Source organism: Anolis sagrei, chromosome Y, assembly GCF_037176765.1.
Source record: "Anolis sagrei isolate rAnoSag1 chromosome Y, rAnoSag1.mat, whole genome shotgun sequence".
Taxonomy (NCBI): Eukaryota; Metazoa; Chordata; class Lepidosauria; order Squamata; family Dactyloidae; genus Anolis; species Anolis sagrei.
The window spans coordinates 33,984,361-34,000,594 of NC_090035.1; the positions used below are offsets into that span (position 1 = coordinate 33,984,361).

At 45.9% G+C, this 16,234-nt stretch overlaps 2 protein-coding genes across 3 annotated transcripts in view; one reads left to right on the forward strand and one right to left on the reverse strand.

Moving 5' to 3' along the window:
- LOC137095548 (protein lin-37 homolog) overlaps positions 1–16,234 on the forward strand; it is a 387,598-nt gene that overhangs the window by 222,483 nt on the left and 148,881 nt on the right. The gene's annotated exons all lie outside the window — the stretch shown is intronic.
- Positions 1–16,234, reverse strand: part of LOC137095375 (rho GTPase-activating protein 33-like) — an 84,282-nt gene that overhangs the window by 49,291 nt on the left and 18,757 nt on the right. The window contains 1 exon segment of the mRNA XM_067461978.1: positions 5,094–5,188. Coding sequence (XP_067318079.1) covers positions 5,094–5,188 — 95 coding nt within the window.

The following is a 16,234-nucleotide window of genomic DNA, read 5'->3' on the forward strand; positions in this document are numbered from 1 at the left end:
CAGGGGTGGCCACAGAACCGTCTTCTTCATCCATTGCTTGCTGGCAGGAGAGACCTCTGCCAAACAGATTGGGGGGGGGGGGGGCAAATCCTAGTCTTCTTTAGGCTGCCGCACAACTTTGTGCTAGCCACAGAGGGTGCTTCAGTGCCCGATGAAGGTCCCGCTGAAACTTCTGAATGTACTTCTGGGGAGCGTTGACTGGTGGCTCCGCTCTTGACCTTGGAGGGCACGAAATCCTTGTCATGCATGGCCGAGCAATGCTTTTCAGATTGGCACACCTCGCACTTTACCTTTTCTTTGCATGACTTTGACTGGTGAGGAGTTGCGCCGCAGCACCTGAAGCAGATCCTGGACTTCTTGAGGATCTCGACCTTGTCTGCGTGAGGCTTCTTGGCAAACTCCCTGCAGTCAGTCAAACTGTGAGGCTTCACAAGCAGTGGGCACAAAACATCCTTGGGCGTCATCTTGGCGTTAGCTGGAGATGAGTTGGTCTCCGTGGACTTGACAGCAATGTTTCTCTTGGTGCCACTGTCCTTTGCAGGTTTCTTAGGATCTTTGATGGGCCTGTCCGTCCTTGGAGTCCCATAAAGAGTTGGAAATCCCATCTGAGGGTTGTTGAGTTGCATGGCGGGATTTGTAATGAAATCCACAAGATAGGTGAACGGTGGGTAGACCTGATGATTGGCCTGCTTGAATCTGAAGACTTCTCTGCCCCACTCTTCTTGTAAGGAATACGGCAGCTTCTGAGTGATGGCAGTTTGGGTCCAGGCAGGCAAACCCTGGAAGCTGAGGGTTTCCCTGGGCTGACTGGAGCTCAATTAATAAGTCTGACAGGTCTCAAAGCTGTTTAAAGTCCTTAGGTTTGAGCACTGGGAACTTATGAAGTCTGTCCATCAGCGAGGCTTCAATTTGGGTGCTGGACCCATAGCGCTGATCAAGCCTCGTCCATGCAGTGTCCAAGGCTCTGTCTGGTTGGTCGATGAGAGCTGAGAAAATCCTTCTCACCTGCTTAGCTGATACTGGACCAAGCCAGGCGACCAAAAGAGTCAGTTGCTCCCCAGAAGTGAGCCTTAAATTCTGTATGGCACGCTGAAAAGTCTTTTTCCAAAGTAGGAAGTCTTCTGGCCAGTCAGAGAATTTCTCCACACCTTTGTCCCTCAAATCCTTCTTCGGGTTCCTAAACAGAGACTCAAGCTGTGACTGAGGTGTCTGAAGAAACAGGTGTTCAATCAGGGGTAAAGGCATTGCATCTTCTGGAACCTAGAAGGTCCATTCAAAGGAACACCTGTGGCCTCAGGTATAGGCGAGACCCTAATTTCCATGCTGGGCCTTGGTACCTGAATCGGTGGCTGTGGGCTCCTGGCCCTGAATTGCTTGACCTGCCTGCGTGGCACGATGTCACTGTCCGCCTGCACCAGTTTGCTGTCTTGGAAACTAATGTGGGCTAGCAGAAGAGGTGTGGTTGGTGGTGTTGGCAAAAGATTGATGTTTTCTTGAAACAGCTCTCCTTGCACTGCCTTTGCCAGGATCTTGGCATGGACCCTTTTCTGAGCTGCGTCCTGTTGGATGCACAACAACTTCAACTTCGCCTCTAACTTGGCCTGCTTTGTCTCTAACTCTATTTAAGCCCACTTGAAGTCCAGGCCTAGATCCGCAGCTGCTGCCTCAGCTTCGGTTTCAAGTATTTTTTTCTTGCAGTTCGAGATGCCTTGCTTCCTTGGCGTATAAAGCTGTCATTGATGAGGAGGTGCTTCTGGAGATGGACGATCCAGATGCTGAGTCACGTCTGCTGCTATGCTTTTAAAACAGGACGTGCAACTTTAGCCCAACGGGAAGCCGGGGCCCCCGAAGAGAAGCCCTTAGAGAATTTTCTCTCATTAAAGTCTTTAGAAGGCTTGAGCTTAAATACAACAAAGTCTTTTATTGATGAACAATTAAACAGAAACTTCTTTTGTCTTCAAAGATTAAACAAATGCTTCCAGGTTTCAAACAACTGGTGGCTTCTAATTGTTTCTTTGCTTTACTTCCAAGGAAAATCCCTTTCTAGCTCCTCCTAGGCTGTGAACCAAGACCTGACTGATGTGGATCCATTACCAGGCTGAACTGCATCTCAAAACCGAGTGGACATACCAGTAGGCCTGTAGTTACTTAGCTGGAGTTCTTGGTGTTTAAAGCTGTTATTCCCCCCAAAATTCTTCAGGGCTGTACGACTGTTTCCCTGGAACCTTTGGGAATCTTTAGATGCTCTTAAGACTGTTCTCCCCTGGGAAGTCTTAAGGGTTGAAGCCTTTGTACAGCAGAAAGTCTGTACATGTCCTTTACATTGACTTCCTACCTGAGACTAACTGAAAAATGGCCCCCTTCCCTTCCCAATTGCCCTGAGCAAGGGGTGGGACCAAACTCAACGATGATGGACTGGTGGCTTGCCCTATAACTGCAACCAAAAGAAGCTGCCTATCTGCAGAGTCTCTGAAACTTAGGACTGCAAACAACCATTCAGTGCAAAGCAAACAAAATTATAGCTCCTGGTACAGCTGTACCAGAACAGTACCATTCTGTTCTAAAAGCTTCTTGTTCCATTTTAATCCTGTAGGCTTGTGGTTCCCAGAATAATTCCTCAGATGGTGTTCAGCTCAAATGACATCCACTAGCCCAGCCATCATGGAACGGTGGTTAGACGTTCTGGAATTTTAGTCCAACAACATGTGGAGGTTAGAGCCTGGGAAGACATTGCTTGTAAGCTCTCAGAAGTCTTCTTTATTGCACATCCCTCACTTTACTCAAGTGCCACACTTTCATACCAGTTTTAACAAGGGAATACTTCACCCTCATCCTGCTTCTTGCCTATGTTTGTTGCTGCTTCTAGACAGTGCTTTCTCTTACTCAATTGGACTAGGTTGTCTAGGACACAGCTTTGGGTCAAGACCTCAAATTGGATCGCCATAACTGCATACTGAGGTCTCCTTCCTTTCTCTCTTGTGCTTGCATCTCCTTGCTTTCCCATTTCTCTCAAACACCACCTCTCTGCTTCCCTTCTTTCTTTCTTTCTTTCTTTCTCTCTCTCCTGTATTGTTCCCTGCTTTCCCTTCTCTCTTGCGTGTGCAAGTGTCTCTCTGTCACAAGAAATATAATGTGCAGATTTGATAAATGTGGATTTAATATGTGTGAGGAGGAATGGAATTGAATGGAAAGTAAATGAATGAGATTTAATACTTCTGAATATTAAGGCCTGGAAAACAACTGCCTGCTTGCTGGACTGTAATTAAAAGTTGCTAATGAGAACTGAAATGGTTGACCTGCCATAGTAAACTGTGATAAGAACTGTGACAGTGATAAGATAAATGTTTACATCTTTTTACATCTGTCAACATTTGCTGAGCAGAAACTGGATTAACTCCAAAGGAAATGATCTCTGTTTACATTAGTCAAAGACAATGCTCTTTCAAGTCAAAGCCAGAACACAATGGTTCGTTTGATCGACATCTGTCAGAAGGTGAAGACTTAAGAGTATTTCAAACAGAACAATTATTTACTACATCAGCAGAATATTCCTACAAAAGACTCAATGTAATAATTCTCAAGTGTGGCAGATTGGAGGAGTCTGGCTTACCCACTATGCTCTGCTACATGGGAAAGAGAGACATAGTGTACCATGGAGAGTGTCAGATCTGCTATGGGAAAGCAGGATTCTGTACACTTTGGGCTTCTTTCTCAAGGGAAGAGGAAGAAGTGCATTTTGGAGTCATGATACGTTTGCAAGGAGTCAGATTCTGTTATATGGAAATCAGGAATCTGATCCTTGGCATTTTAGTGTTTTAGAAGTTTTGGAATTATGCGTTGGCAGGCTGCAGGGAAGCAGGGTCTTGTCTAACAGGTCTTCTCCAAGGAGGGAGACAGAATATGATGGATGAATGTTTATGTGTAAGTGAATTTTTAAGTGAAAATATAACCCCTTCCATTGTTTGTTCACCAATGTAACTGTAAGTTGTTTGTGAATCCAATGTAGTTACATAGAATCCATATATCTGTATGCCTAATGTGATTCTTTGTGTAAAAGTTCTATAAAAGTTTTGATATACCCTCTCACATTGAAAATTGAAATAAAAACAAACTTTGTTTTAAAAGTACTATGACATCTCTGCCTTCCTTTCTCTCTGTCTCTCCTCTCCTCCTTAATATGGCCATTTGTCAGGGGTGATTTGAATGCAATATTCCTGCTTCTTGGCAGGGGGTTGGACTGGATGGCCCATGAGGTCTCTTCCAACTCTTTGATTCTATGATTCTATGATTCTATTCTATGATTCTATGAAAACACATAAACATTTCTTGGATTAAAAAAATTATCAATGTGTTGAAAAAGTTTAAGAAGCTCTAATCTAGAAGAGAATGAACAAAACCAAAAAGAACTGAACAGCCATATTCTCTTTCACATCATTTCAGTCCAGCAACAATACCATAAGCACAGTCTCCATGTCATTAGAAATCCCAGCTGGACAAAATCAACCCAACCAGTCCTTATTTAAGAAGCACCTGATAGGCAGAATATGAGCTAGTAAAATCTTTTCTAACAAAAAAATAAGTATGTGTGCATGCTAGTGTCACACCTACAATTAGTAAAGGTTTCCTCTTGACATTGTCTAATATCCAACTCTTGGGAGGGGGATGTGTGCTCATCTCTATTTCTAAGCTGAAGAGCTGGTGTTGTGCATAGATGCCTCCAAGGCCATGGGCCCAGCATGACTGCATGGAGTGCTGTTACCTTCCCGACAGAGCAGTACCTATTGATCTACTCACATTTGCATGTTTTCGAACTGCTAGGCTGGCAAAAGCTGGAGCTGACAGCAGGAGCTCACCCCACTCACCAGATTCAAACCATTGACCTTTCAGTCAGCAAGTTCAGTAGCTCAGCAGTTTAACCCGCTGCGCCACCAGGAGCTCCCACATCTATAATAATGCTTCACAATTTTTGCAAAGGTCGGAAATGTTTTTCTCTGGGCTTCCAGAATCCCACAGCTATGTCAAATGTGAGTCCTCAGGATGGAAACTTCATGCCACACAGCTTTAGGGCTTGCCCACCCCTTCTCCCATTTTACCTCTTCATTGGCTTCCCTTTGACGTTACTAGTTGCATTCCCCAAAGAGCGCACTTGACCCTTGCCTGTTGTATCAATGTTGTCCGTGCTCTGGGCCTGTAACCAAAACAGCCAAGGTAAGAAGATTGTCAGTTTCCACAGAAACTATGATATAAGTCAGTCTTTCAGACTTGCAGCTCTTCTGCCACAAGATCCCTGTTGAGTCAACTCAGGGATCAGCTGCCAGAGAGATCTCATGGTGATATCTATAATCACAGATCTTATTCAATCAAACAATTGCTCTTAGAACAGGAATGCTCCTTTTCTCTGTACTCCTCCCAAATCCTCTCAAAAAAGTCTCCCAATTTTGATACCAAATTTGTTTTGCTAGCTTTGGAAACCCACTGACTTCTTTACCATAGAATAAGAAACCATGTGATCATCATTATCATCATAATAGTTAGCCACCTTGAGTCCCCATGGGGAGAAAGGTGGGGTATAAATAAAGTAATAATAATAACCCACCTCTCTTTATGGCTTGAGGCAGGGTGCAATAGTCAAAACATATCAACATAAAATACATACACAAAAATACATATGGCAAAACACACCATTATAAAATACATACACCAAAACACATGGTACAACTTACGCAAAGAAAAGTGGCATTACTGGAGTCACAGGTCTGCACCTTTCTTGCTTGAGATATTATAGTGAGAGGGTCTATGCCAGTGTTTTTCAACCTTCGTAATACAGCAACCGTTTAATACAGTTCCTCATGTTGTGGTGACCCCCAACCATAACAATATTTTTATTGCTACTTCATAACTGTAATTTTGCTACTGTTATGAATCATAATGCAAATATCTGATACACAGGCTGCATTTACAATCATTGAACCAAATTTGGCACAAATACTTGAAACGCCCAATTTGATACTGGCGGGGTTGGGCTGGGGCTTGATTTTGTCATTTGGGAGTTGTAGTTTCAGGGATTTATATAGTTCAGTTACAATCAAAGAGCATTCTGAACTCCACCAACCATGGAATTGAACCAAGCTTGGCACATGGAACTCCCATGATCAACAGAAAATACTGGATGGGTTTGGTGGGCAGTGACCTTGAGTTTCAGGTGAGAGAGTGTGTCTAAGAAATATTTATTTATTTGTGGTATTTGTATACCATCCTTCTCAACCCCAAAGGGGAACCAGGGCAGTTCACAGTGTGGGAAACAATTCAGTGCCATCAATAAAAACAGTATAAAACATCAAAATTGACCCTCCCGATAAAACATTAAACATCACATAAAATAACATTGCATATCACACGAAGACAGAGTCGTTGTCCATAAACAGTCCTGGGTCATTGCACTTTCAATTTTCACTTTAACTTTAAATATTCCTATGACGGGCTGTTGTGAGAAATACAGCACTTCTCACAAACAGGGATGATAACCAAAACCCAAAGCAGCAAACCATGGCTTTTCCTCCCCCTCCCCCCCAGTGCCCCTGGTGGCGCAGTGGGTTAAATCACTGAGCTGCTGAGATTGTTGACCGAAAGGTCGCAGGTTCAAATCCAGGGAGCACGGTGAGCTGCTAAACTTGTTGACCAAAAGGTTACAGGTTCGAATCTGGGGAGTGGCGTGAGCTTCCGCTATCAGCCCCAGCTTCTGCCAACCTAGCAGTTTGAAAACATGCAAATGTGAGTAGATCAATAGGTACCGCTCCAAAGGGAAGGTAACGGTGCTCCATGTAGTCATGCCAGCCACATGACCTTGGAGGTGTCTATGGACATTGCTGGCTTTTCGGCTTAGAAATTGAGATGAGCACCACACCCCAGAGTCGGACACAACTAGACTTGATGTCAGGGGAAACCTTTACTTTTACTTTACTTCCTCTCTCTCCCCAAGTGAGAACTAGGAAAGCAAAATGTGTAGCATATCTTTCTTTCAGCATCAGAGTTCCCCAGTTTACCTCTTTGCCTGTAAACATATGTAAGTGAGGAAACTCTGAGCATCATGACGACATGTCACATGTTCAGTTTCTACACATTTCTGGAGAAAGAGGAAACAAAGGGATTCTTTTCCCTGAGACAATCCCTTGGCTTCCCTGAAAGTTTCAGTCCTGGATGACTCAACCCAACTGAAGTGCTGATGAACAATAAGGAACAATCAATGTCCTAACATATGCCTCTGCAGGAATAAAATTAGTCATATTCTCACTACTAATTTCCAAATTTTATGCAAAGGCGAGTTTTGACCTACCAAGGTCTAAACAGCCTGAGGTTAACCTGTTGAGCTGCTAAACTTCCTGACTGAAAGGTTGGTGGTTCGAATCTGGGGTGTGAGTGAGCTCCTGCTGTTAGCCCCAGCTTCTGCCAATCTTGCAGTTCGAAAACATGCAAATGTGAGTAGATCATTTGGTACTGCTCTGGCGGGAAGGGAATAGTGCTCTATGCAGCCATGCTGGCCACATGTCCTTGGAGGTGTCTACAGACAATGCTGACTCTTCAGCTTAGAAATAGAGATCAGCACCACCCCACAAAGTCAGACAAGACTAGACTTAATGTCGGGGGAAACTTGTACCTAACTACTCCTTTGCAAAGTGTTGAGATCACTAAGAATTTTGCTCTGATTATTATTCTACACAGATGGCAACTACTTCTATGACTCCTTCTGTAGTAATGCTCCAACTCTAATAGATCCTCATAAAGATAGTCACCTGGTACCTGTGATGTAACCCTTCAGGTGTCAGAAAAAGCCTCTTATTTCCCCTGGATTTTATCTAAATGGAAGACATTACAAGCTTCTGCTGCTTTTGTGTTGCTAATGATGCAGGAGCACAATCTGGTCCTGATGGGTTTATCACTGATTTCATTATTGGGGCAGAAGTGTTTTAAAACTGTGCTGATATGTTGCCTTCAGTACACATAGTTGGAAGACGGGCTCTAATATAAACAGAGAAAAATATGTATATAGTGTGATCCACTGCCAATCCAAAAGTCACTTTGATTAATGAATCCTTCATTAATCAAAGGCTAAAAGGACTGCAAAGAGATTGTCAAGCTTTATACTGTAAAACATATTTAAAATCTGCATAAAGTCTTATACAGATCATAGCTTTTCCCATAGTGTTAAGAATATCCAGGCTGTGGGAAAAACTTCCATTTAAAAAATGAACTTTTCTAAACCCTGACTGAACTTAAATTTGTCTCATTCGATTCACCATAACCTTAATTCTAACTATAGCACCACATTCTACTGGATTTTATTTATCACTAACTTGGGGACTGGGTTATTAGAGAAAGTGGGTAATGGTGGTTCTGTATGCCAAGTTTGATCTTTATGGGTCTTTGGATAATGGCTGCATTATTTTCAGGAAGTGAGTGAAGGTACTTGAAGTCCCATCATCCATGGCCCATCCTCCTACAAACAGCAGCAGGATGTAGAGTGGGTCATGGGGGCTCTGTGTGCCAACTTTGGTCTTGATTGGTCATTAGATCAGTTTTGCAGCAGTCTTGGGGAGTGGAGGTACTTGAAGTCCCATCATCCATGGTCTGTCCTCCTCCAAACTGCAAGTAGAGTGGGTCATTGAAGCTCCATGTGCCAAGTTTAGTCTTGATTAGTCATTGGCGAGGGTCTCAGTGGTCTCAGGAAGTGAGTGAAGTGACTGCAAGTCCCATCATCCATTGTCAAATTCTTCCAAACCGCATCAGGATGTAGAGTGGGTCATGCTGGGTCTCTGTGTAAATTGTGGTCCTGATCCATCATTGTTGGCAGTTGTAATGGTCTTAGGAAGGGAGTGCAGGTATTGCAAGTCCCATCGTCCATGGTCCACCCTCCCCCAAACAGCAGCAGGATATAGAGTGGGTCATGGAGACTCTGTGTGCCAAGTTTGGTCTTTATCAGTCATTGGATGAGGGTTGCAGTGGTTTCAGAAAGTGAGTGAAGGTACTTCAAGTCCCATCATCCATCGCCAAATTTTTCCAAACGACACCAGGACATAAAGTGGGTCATGAGAGGTCTATGTGCCAAGTTTGGTCTTGATCAGTCATTGGATGAGGTTCGCAGAGGTCTCAGAATGTGCGTGAAGGTACTGCAAGTCCCATCAACCCTCCTCCAAAACTGCAGCAATATGTAGAGTAGGTCATGGGGGCTCTGTGTGCCAAGTTTGGCCTTGATTGGTCATTAGATGAGGGTTGCAGCAGTTTTGGGGGGTGAAGGTACTTGAAGTCCCATCATCCATGGTCCGTCCTCCTCGAAAGTGCACCAGGATGTAGCGTGGGTTATGGGGGATTTGTGTGCCAATTTGTCCTTGATTGGTCATTGGATGAGGGTCACAATGGTTTCAGTAAGTGAGTAAAGATACTGCAAATCCCATCTTCCATGGCCCATCCCCCTTAGAACTGCATCAGGATGTAGAGTGGGCCATGAGTACTCAGTGTGCCAAGTTTGGGCCTGGTCTGTGATTTGTAGGGGCTACAATGTTCTGTGGGAAGTGAATCGGGTGAAGGTACTGCAAATCCCATCATTAGTGGCCCATCCTGCCCTGAATTGCACTGGAAGTCCCATCATCCATGGTTCATCCTCCTCCAAACTGCAGTAGGATGTCAAGTGGGTCATGGGGGCTCTGTGTGCCTAGTGTGGTCTGTATTGGTAATTGTCTGACTTAGCCCCCTCTGGCCTTTTCCTTTCCTCTCTTTGTCATCTCGGAATCTTGGAATTGAGGCTGGCCAATCAGAGACCATATGCAAATTTCCTTCTCATGTCCCTGTTTCTGCCATGAACTCTTTTCTCCACCAGGGGCTCCTATTGAAGCTGGCCAATCAAAGACCATATGCAAATAGCACCACTGCGGCAGCTAATCAGAATGTTGGAACTTTCAGGCTGGCCAATCAAAACGCTGGCACATACTCCTCCCGTCGCACCGCCACACTTTTGTCCACCGCATACAAACTTTCACCTTTATTATATACTAGCTTGGGGACCCGGCGCTGCCCGGGTTATTTGAGAAAGTGGGTAATGGCGGTTCTGTATGCCAAGTTTGGTCTGTATTGGTCATTGGATGACGGTTGCATTCTTTTAAGGAAGTGAGTGAAAGTATTTGAAGTCCCATTGTACATGGTCAACCCTCCTCCAAACAGCAGCAGGATATAGAGTGAGTCAAGTTTGGTCTTTATCAGTCATTGGTTCAGGGTTGCAGTGGTTTCAGTAAATGAGTAAAGGTACTGCAAGTCCCATCATCCATGGTCAACCCTCCTCCAAACAGCATCGGTATGTAGAGTGGGTTATGGGGGCTCTGTGTGCCAAGTTTGGTCTCGATCGGACTTTAGATGAGGGTTGCAGCAGTCTTGGGAAGGGAGTGGAGGTACTTGAAGTCCCATCATCCATGGTCTCCTCGAAAGTGCACCAGGATGTAGAGTGGGTCATGGGGACTGTGTGCCAAGTTTGGTCTTGATCAGTCATTGGCAAGGGTCTCAGGAAGTGAGTGAAGTGACTTCAAGTCCCATCATCCATTTCCAAATGTTTCTAAACTGCACCAGGATGTAGAGTGGGTCATGCGGGCTCTCTGTGCGAATTGTGATTCTGATCCATCACTGTTGGCACTTGTAATGGTCTCAGGAAGGGAGTGCAGGTATTGCAAGTCCCATCGTCCATGGTGCACCCTCCTTCAAACCGCACCAGGATGTAGAATGCATCATGGAGACTCAGTGTGCCAAGTTTGGTCTTTATCGGTAATTGGTTGAGGGTTGCAGTGGTCTCAAGAATTGAGCAAAGGTACTGCAAGTCCCATAACCCATGGTCCACCCCCAGCCAAAACACACCAGGATGTAAAGTGGGTCATGAGAGGTCAATGTGCCAAGTTTGTTTCTGATCACTCATTGGATAAGGTTAACAGCGGTCTCAGAATGTGAGTGATGTACTGCAAGCCCCATCGCCCATGGTTCATCCTCCTCCAAACTGCAGTAGGATGTAGAGTGGGTCATGGGGGCTCTGTGTGCCAAATCTGGTCTGTATTGGTAATTTTCTGACCCAGCCCCCTCTGGCCTTTTCCTTTCCTCTCTTTGTCATCTCGGAGTCTTGGAATTGAGGCTGGCCAAACAGAGTCCATATGCAAATTTCCTTTTGTCATGTCCCCGTTTCTGTCATGAACCCTTTTCTCCATCAGGGGCTCCTGTTGAAGCAGGCCAATTAGGGACCATATGCAAATAGCACCACAGCAGCAGCCAATCAGAATCTTGGAACTTTCAGGCTGGCCAATCAGAAAGCCGGCACATACACCGCCACATATCCACCGCATACAAGTTTTGACTTTTATTATATCCTAGCTTGGGGACCCGGCATTGAAGAGAGTGAAGGTACTTGAAGACCTATCATCCATGGGCCACCCTCCTACAAACAGCAGCAGGATATAGAGTGGGTCATGGGGGCTCTGTGTGCCAAGTTTCGTCTTTATCAGTCATTAGATGAGGGTGGCGGTGGTGTCAGTAAGTGAGTGAAGGTACTTGAATTCCCATCATCCAAATCCATCCCCTTTCAAATTGCAGTAGGATGTAGAGTGGATCATGGGGGCTCTGTGTGCCACATGTGGTCTTGATTGGTCATTAGAAGAGGGTTGCAGCAATCTTTGGAAGGGAGTGGAGGTACTTGAAGTCCCATTACCCATGGTCTGTCCTCCTCCAAACTGCACCAGGATGTAGAGTGGGTCATTAGAGCTCCATGTGCCAAGTTTAGTCTTGATTAGTCATTGGCGAGGGTCTCAGTGGTCTCAGGAAGTGAGCAAAGGTACTGCAAGTCCCAACATCCATCTCCAAAGTTTTCCAAATAACACCAGGACGTAAAGTGGGTCATGAGAGGTCTATGTGCCAAGTTTGGTGTTGATCCGTCATTGGATGAGGTTTGCAGAGGTCTCAGAATGTGAGTGAAGGTGCTGGAAGTTCCATCATCCATGGTCCACCCTTCTCCAAAACTGCAGCAGGATGTAGAGTGGGTCATGGGGGCTCTGTGTGCCAACTTTGGTCTTGATTGGTCATTAGATGAGTTTTGCAGCAGTCTTGGGGAGTGGAGGTACTTGAAGTCCCATCATCCATGGTCTGTCGTCCTCCAAACTGCATGTAGAGTGCGTCATTGAAGCTTCTTGTGCCAAGTTTTGTCTTGATGAGACATTGGCGAGGGTCTCAGTGGTCTCAGGAAGTGAGTGAAGTGACTGCAAGTCCCATCATCCATTGTCAAATTCTTCCAAACCGCACCAGGATGTAGAGTGAGTTATGCAGGCTCTCTGTGTAAATTGTGGTCCTGATCCATCATTGTTGGCAGTTATAATGGTCTTAGGAAGGGAGTGCTGGTATTGCAAGTCCCATCGTCCATGGTGCATCCTCCTTCAAACTGCACCTGGATGTAGAGTGCATCATGGAGATTCAGTGTGCCAAGTTTGGTATTTATTGGTAATTGGATGAGGGTTGCAGTGGTCTGAAGAATGAGCAATGGTACTGCAAGTCCTTTAATCCACAGTCCATCCCCAGCCAAACCACACCAGGACGTAAAGTGGGTCATGAGAGGTCTCTGTGCGAAGTTTGGTCCTGATCAGTCATTGGATAAGGTTAACAGCGGTCTCAGAATGTGAGTGGTGGTACTGCAAGTCCCATCATCCATGGTTCATAGTCCTCCAAACTGTAGTAGGATGTCGAGTGGGTCATGGGGGCTCTGTGTGCCTATTTCGGTCTGTATTGGGAGTGTTCTGACCCAGCCCCTGGCCTTTCCTTTCCTCTCTTTGTCATCTCGGAATGTTGGATTTGAGGCTAGCCAATCAGAGACCATATGCAAATTTCCTTCTGTCATGCCCCGTTCCTGCCATGAACCCTCTTCTCCACCAGGGGCTCCTATTGAAGCTGCCCAATCAGAGACCATATGCAAATAGCACCACAGCGGCAGCCAATCAGAACGCTGGCACATACACTGCCCTCCACAATTCCTCTGTCCGATACAAACACTCTTCTTTATTATATACTAGCTTGGGGACCCGGCGTTGCCCGGATTATTATAGATAGTGGGTAATGGCGGTTCTGTATGCCAAGTTTGGTCTGTATTGGTCATTGGATGACGGTTGCATTGTTTTCAGGAAGTGAGTGAAGGTACTTGAAGTCTCATTGTCCATGGTCAACCCTCCTCCAAACAGTAGCAGGATATAGAGTGGGTCATGGGGGCTCTGTGTGCCAAGTTTGGTCTTTATCAGTCATTGGTTCAGGGTTGCAGTGGTTTCAGTAAGTGAGTAAAGGTACTGCAAGTCCCATCATCCATGGTCAACCCTCCTCCAAACAGCATCGGTATGTAGAGTGGGTTATGGTGGCTCCGTGTGCCAAGTTTGGTCTTGATCAGACATTAGATGAGGGTTGCAGCAGTCTTGGGAAGGGAGTGGAGGTACTTGAAGTCCCATCATCCATGGTCTGTCCTCCTCGAAAGTGCACCAGGATGTAGAGTGGGTCATGGGGACTCTGTGTGCCAAGTTTGGTCTGGATCAGTCATTGGCAGGGGTCTTAGTGGTCTCAGGAAGTGAGTGAAGTGACTTCAAGTCCCATCATCCATCTCCAAATTCTTCCAAAGCACACCAGGATGTAGAGTGGGTCATACAGGCTCTCTATGTGAATTGTGATACTGATCCATCACTGTTGGCAGCTGTAATGGTCTCAGGAAGGTAGTGCATGTATTGCAAGTCCCATCGTCCATGGTGCATCCGCCTCCAAACTGCACCAGGATGTGAAGTGCGTCATGGAGACTCAGTGTGCCAAGTTTGGTCTTTATCGGTAATTGGATGGGGGTTGCAGTGGTCCCAGGAATTGAGCAAAGGTACTGCAAGTCCCATAATCCATGGTCCATCCCCAGCCAAACCACACCAGGGCATAAAGTGGGTCATGAGATGTCTATGTGCCAAGTTTGGTCTTGATCAGTAATTGGATGAGGTTCGCAGAGGTCTCAGGATGTGAAGATACTGGAAGTCCCATCATTCATGGTCCATCCTCCTCCAAGCAGCACCAGGATGTAGAGTGGGGTCATGCGGGCTCTGCATGCCAACTTTGGACTTGATCGGTCATTAGCTGAGGGTTGGTACAGTCTTGGGAAGAGAGTGGAGGGACTTGAAGTCCCATCATCCATAGTCTGTCCTCCTCGAAAGTGCTCCAGGATGTAGAGTGGGTCATGGGGGCCCTGTGTGCCAAGTTTGCTCTTGATCAGTCATTGGCGAGGGTCTCAGTGGTCTCAGGAAGTAAGTGAAGTTACTGCAAGACCCATCCTCCATCTCCAAATTCTTCCAAACTGCACCAGGATGTAGAGTGGGTCATACGGGCTGACTGTGTGAATTGTGATCCTGATCCATCACTGTTGGCAGTTTTAATGGTCTCAGGAAGGGAGTGCAGGTATTGCAAGTCCCATCATCCATGGTGCATCCTCCTCCAAACCACACCAGGATGTAGAGTGCGTCATAGAGACTCAGTGTGCCGAGTTTGATCTTTGTCGGTAAATGGATGAGGGTTGCAGTGGTCTCAAGAATTGAGCGAAAGTACTTCAAGTCCCATAATCCATGGTACATCCCCGGCCAAACAACACCAGGATGTAAAGTGGATCATGAGAGGTCTGTGTGCCAAGTTTGGTGTAGATCAGTCACTGGAAGAGGTTCACAGCCGTGTCAGAAAGTGAGTGATAGGACTGCAAGTCCCATCATCCATTATCCATCCTCTTCCAAACTGCAGTAGAATGTCTTTATTGGTAATTGGATGAATGTGGCTGTGGTCTCAGGAAGTGAGTGATGGTACTGCAAGTCCCATCACCCATGGTTCATCCTCTTCCAAACTGCAGTAGGATGTAGAGTGGATCAATGGGGGCTGTGTGTGGCAAGTTAGTTTTGTCTGTATTGGTAATTTTCTGACACTTAAGGCCTTTTTCTCTCCTCTCTTGTCACCTCAGAATCTTGGAACTTTCTGGCTGGCCAATCAGAGACCATATGCAAATTTCCCTCTCTCATGTCTCCGTTTCTGTCATGTACCCTTTTCTCCACCAGGGGCTCCTGTTGAAGCTGGCCAATCAGAGACCATATGCAAATAGCACCACAGTGGCAGCCAATCAGAAAGCTGCCACAAACTCTTCTGCCCTATGTCCTCCCTCCGTCCTCCCACACATACAAACTTTGACTTTTATTATATACTAGCTTGGGGACCCGGCGCTGCCCGGGTTATTAGAGAAAGTGGGTAAATGGTGGTTCTCTATGCTAAGTTTGGTCTTTATTGGTCATTGGATGATGGTTGCATTGTTTTCAGGAAGTGAGTGAAGGTACTTGAAGTGCCATCATCCATGGTCCACCCTTCTCCAAACAGCAGCAGGATATAGAGTGGGTCTGTGGGGGCTCTGTGTGCTAAGTTTGGTCTTTATTGGTCATTGGATTAGGGTCGCAGTGGTTTCAGTATGTGAGTAAAGGTTCTGCAAGTCCCATCATCCATGGTCAACCCTCCTCCAAACAGCAGCAGGATATAGAGTGGGTCATGGGGACTCTATGTGCCAAGTTTGGTATTTATCAGTCATTGGATGAGGGTGGCAGTGGTTTCAGTAAGTGAGTGAAGGTACTGGAAGTCCCATCATCCAAAGTCCATCCTCCTTCAAACTGCAGCAGGATGCAGAGTGGGTCATGGGGGCTCTGTGTGCTAAGTTTGGTCTTTATCAGCCATTGGATGAGGGTGGTAGTGGTTTCAGTAAGTGAGTGAAGGTAATGCAAGTCCCATCATCCAAAGTCCATCCTCCTTCAAACTGCAGCAGGATGTAGAGTGGGTCATGGGGGCTCTGTGTGCTAAGTTTGGTCTAGATTGGTCTATGGATGAGGGTTGCAGCAATCTTGGGAAGGAAGTGGAGGTACTTGAAGTCCCATCATCCATGGTCTGTCCTCCAAACTGCACCAAGATGTAGAGTGGGTCATGGAGACTTGTGCCAAGTTTGGTCTTGATCAGTGATTGGCGAGGGTCTCAGTGGTCCCAGGAAGTGAGTGCAGTGACTGCAAGTCCCATCATGCATTGACAAATTATTCCAAACCGCACCAGGATGTAGAATGGGTCATGCAGGCTCTCTGTGTAAATTGTGGTCCTGACCCATCATTGTTGGCAGTTGTAATGGTCGTAGGAAGGGAGT